This window comes from Macadamia integrifolia, chromosome 6, assembly GCF_013358625.1.
Source record: "Macadamia integrifolia cultivar HAES 741 chromosome 6, SCU_Mint_v3, whole genome shotgun sequence".
Classification (NCBI taxonomy): domain Eukaryota; kingdom Viridiplantae; phylum Streptophyta; class Magnoliopsida; order Proteales; family Proteaceae; genus Macadamia; species Macadamia integrifolia.
In genome coordinates this window covers 17,262,351-17,265,454 of record NC_056562.1, presented here as the reverse complement: position 1 = coordinate 17,265,454, position 3,104 = coordinate 17,262,351, and the positions used below count along the sequence as shown (strand labels likewise).

At 38.1% G+C, this 3,104-nt stretch overlaps 1 protein-coding gene across 1 annotated transcript; it reads right to left on the bottom strand.

The window, feature by feature from the left end:
* LOC122082095 lies at window positions 1-645 on the bottom strand. Its single transcript, XM_042649586.1, has one exon. The coding sequence runs from the start codon at window positions 643-645 to the stop codon at window positions 1-3; it is 645 nt and encodes a 214-aa protein (XP_042505520.1).
* Window positions 646-3,104: the final 2,459 nt, after the last annotated feature.

Below are 3,104 nucleotides of genomic sequence, written 5' to 3'. Positions count from 1 at the left end.
TCACATTAGTCTCAAAAGTCGCCGGAGTTTATCAGTCGCACCGGCATCGATCCCTCCGGCTTCGGCATTACAACTGAGCTTGGGCCTAACAGAGAACTTGGGTAAAGGCAAGCTGCTCGGCGGAGGAGACATATAGAAAACTGATGGTGAGAACTTCTCATTAATGTCCTCAAAACTCACGTATGGTTTCATAACCCTAGAGACTTCTTTCGGAAGATCACCGGGCTCCGGCCCTAAACGTTCCGTCGATACCGATCTCAAATCTTGCTTCTTTGGAGTATTGACTGAAGAAGACGAAGCTCTAAGACCTTGGTTTCTAACCTTACTGGTCCTCCTGTTAGTTGGTGGACATGAGAGGCCTCTGTTTCGTGAGCAAGATTTGTTGTTGATGGGTAGTGGAAGAAGAGGTGGTTTTGGTTGTGGATGTTGCTGTTTCTGTCCATTTGAGACAGAATACGAGGACAGATGTGGCGGAGGAGGTCCCAACAAGATACCTCTGCCGTTGAGGTTTAAGAATAGGTTTGCAGGTGAGAAGTTTTCTGATGAAGGCCGAGGAACAGTGGTGGTCTGGATGTTTTTCTTAGGGTTTCGTTTGCAAGGGGAGATGGTTTGATCTGGAGAATAAGGCAAGCCAAAAGCCTCCATTTTTATATATTCTCAAAACTTTGGAAGTTGTTAAGATCTGAAAGCGATCTCCAGTGATGAACTTGAAGATCGGAGGTTAAAGGAGAAGAAGAGAGAAACTTTCTTGAAAATGGGCTTTTCCAGAAAGAAGTTGTAGAAAATCTAACCTGATATGTGATGGAGGACCTGATCGCCAGGAACCCTAACTATGGAGGACCTGGTCTCCTCTTCTTCTTCTTAGAGATAGAGGATATGTGAGAGGAACTGATGGCCAGGAACCCTAACCATGGAAGACCTGATCTCTTCTTCTTCTTCTTCTTAGAGGTACAGGTTTAGTAACCCAAACTGTAAACCTGCAACTTTCATGCAGAGGATCTGAACTCAAAGGTTTTATAGAGGGAGGGCCAACGGTTACCATTTTTTTTTAATGTTTTATGGGATTTTTTTGAAAATTAGTTAGGGTAATAATTTCATTTTTAATATTTTGAAGTTTCTCTTAATTTGCCGACAACCGCTACGGTCGGCTACTTGGAAGTCGAGAAATCCGACGACCATTTACTGTGGGGCGGCAACCGCCGATGTGATTTTAATCGTTGGATGGAGATATTATTGTAATCATAACCATACACGTTTCTTTCAAGTAGGCCCCACACCGAAAGCGGTTGGTTCCTGACGTCTTTTATGTGGGTGGGGTGGAGAGGGCAATTGCATGTGGTTGAAAGCAATTTTATAATATATATATATATTTTTTTTGTGTTTTAAAAGTGTGGTCAATGGATGCCATGCAATTTCGAAATATTTTTTTGTAAGTGACTTACATACGTCCTAATTTAAAAGTGCCTACCCGGTGCACGAGGTTCTCCCCTGTCTGAATTTCTGTGGGTGAGAATTATGTAGTTTGATCTCAAGAATGTTAGGAAAAATATCTTCTGAAGTGAGTGCAGTAATGCAGTGAGTATCGAATGATTGATAAGACCTTGGGACACAGATTCGGATGCACTTAGCCATCCGATGCTCACTACACCATTGTATTCACTGCAAAGAATAATCACTTAAAATGTTAAGAGGTTGTTTCGACTGCTTGACTACGAGGTCGTAATATATACTTTAATATAATTGATATAATTTAAAGAAAAAGGGATCTACACAATCCGTCAATTTTCACACTAAGACAATGGCTGAATGAGAGATAGTGCCTCGCAATTCACATATAGGGCATAGTTGGAAAACTTTGTCTTTCTATTTGACTCAGCCTTTTCAAAACTTGATGAATTAGACAAGTCATAACTGGTAGGGCAAGTCATTTTTTTTTTCTTCTGTTTTTATAATTTCTTCCATCTTATCCTTTTCTGACTAATGAGTGACTTAGGCTATGATTGCTTCACAATGAGAAGGAAAAAAATGGGCTAATATTAAAGAGAAAAAACAAAAATTCTTAGGTTTTGTACAATGAAGACCAAACTTATAGTCTATGAATAATATATGGCCCAATAGAAAAAAAAAAAAAATCGATGAGTATCCATGACATAGGCTAAAACACCAAGTCAATAAAACTTTGAACTAACTTGAACCTGGTCTAGCCAGTTCTTAATCATGGTCAAACGATCGAGTTAGTCTTAATGACTCATGACCATGTTTCATGTTTTTTTCTACTTGACTCGGGTGACTTACTCTTGTCAAAATCTGTATTTTTAACTATGATATAGGAGAAGCTTTATTGTCAAGGAGAAGGGAGAGTGCTAGAAAAGCGAATGAGAGGGTGTATACTACCATTGTTGTGTACATCATTTTCATAAAACAAATAGGAAAAAAATGTGCACGCTGTGTAGAGATTCTAAGAGAACCAATGATCATAATTACTCTTCTTATAGTAAGAAGTGTCTGAAATACCCTACTTCAACCAAGAATCTCCTCCAAATATATGTTCTCTCTTCACCATTGATGAAAGAAAATGCGGTCCAAATCAAATATGGGAAAATGATTATTGCCAAGCTATGTGGTGCCCATCACTAGGGGCAAAATGATTGCTCCACCCCCAAGAAATTAAAAAATCCCATGATGTTGATTCTCCTGCTTGACCTAGCATTAGCCTGCATTGATGTAGGGGCCACGCAACATGGTAGGGATCCCTCACCTAAAATATATATATATATATATATATATATATATATATATATACACGTATACACACACACGAGAAAGAAACAAAAAATCAAAGGTTGGATCCATTGGAGGGTTATGGGTCGCAAGATATTTTTCATTTAAAAAGAAAAATGAAGATGGAAACTGGAGAGTCATTTTTCATGTCCATGGTTAAATTAATCGTTCAAGAAATTATATTATCTAAAACTCTAATCAAACAACATCATTGTCTCCATAGATTGAATTTCGCATGAATGAGGCTAGATCCTATATATTTTCTTTTTATTATTATTCTTATTGTTATCATAAGGTGAATTACTATTATCCCAAAATTTATA

What these genes read in the sequence shown, in the direction of transcription:
- LOC122082095 (XM_042649586.1), bottom strand. Translation starts at nt 645, where the DNA reads ATGGAGGCTTTTGGCTTGCCTTATTCTCCAGATCAAACCATCTCCCCT.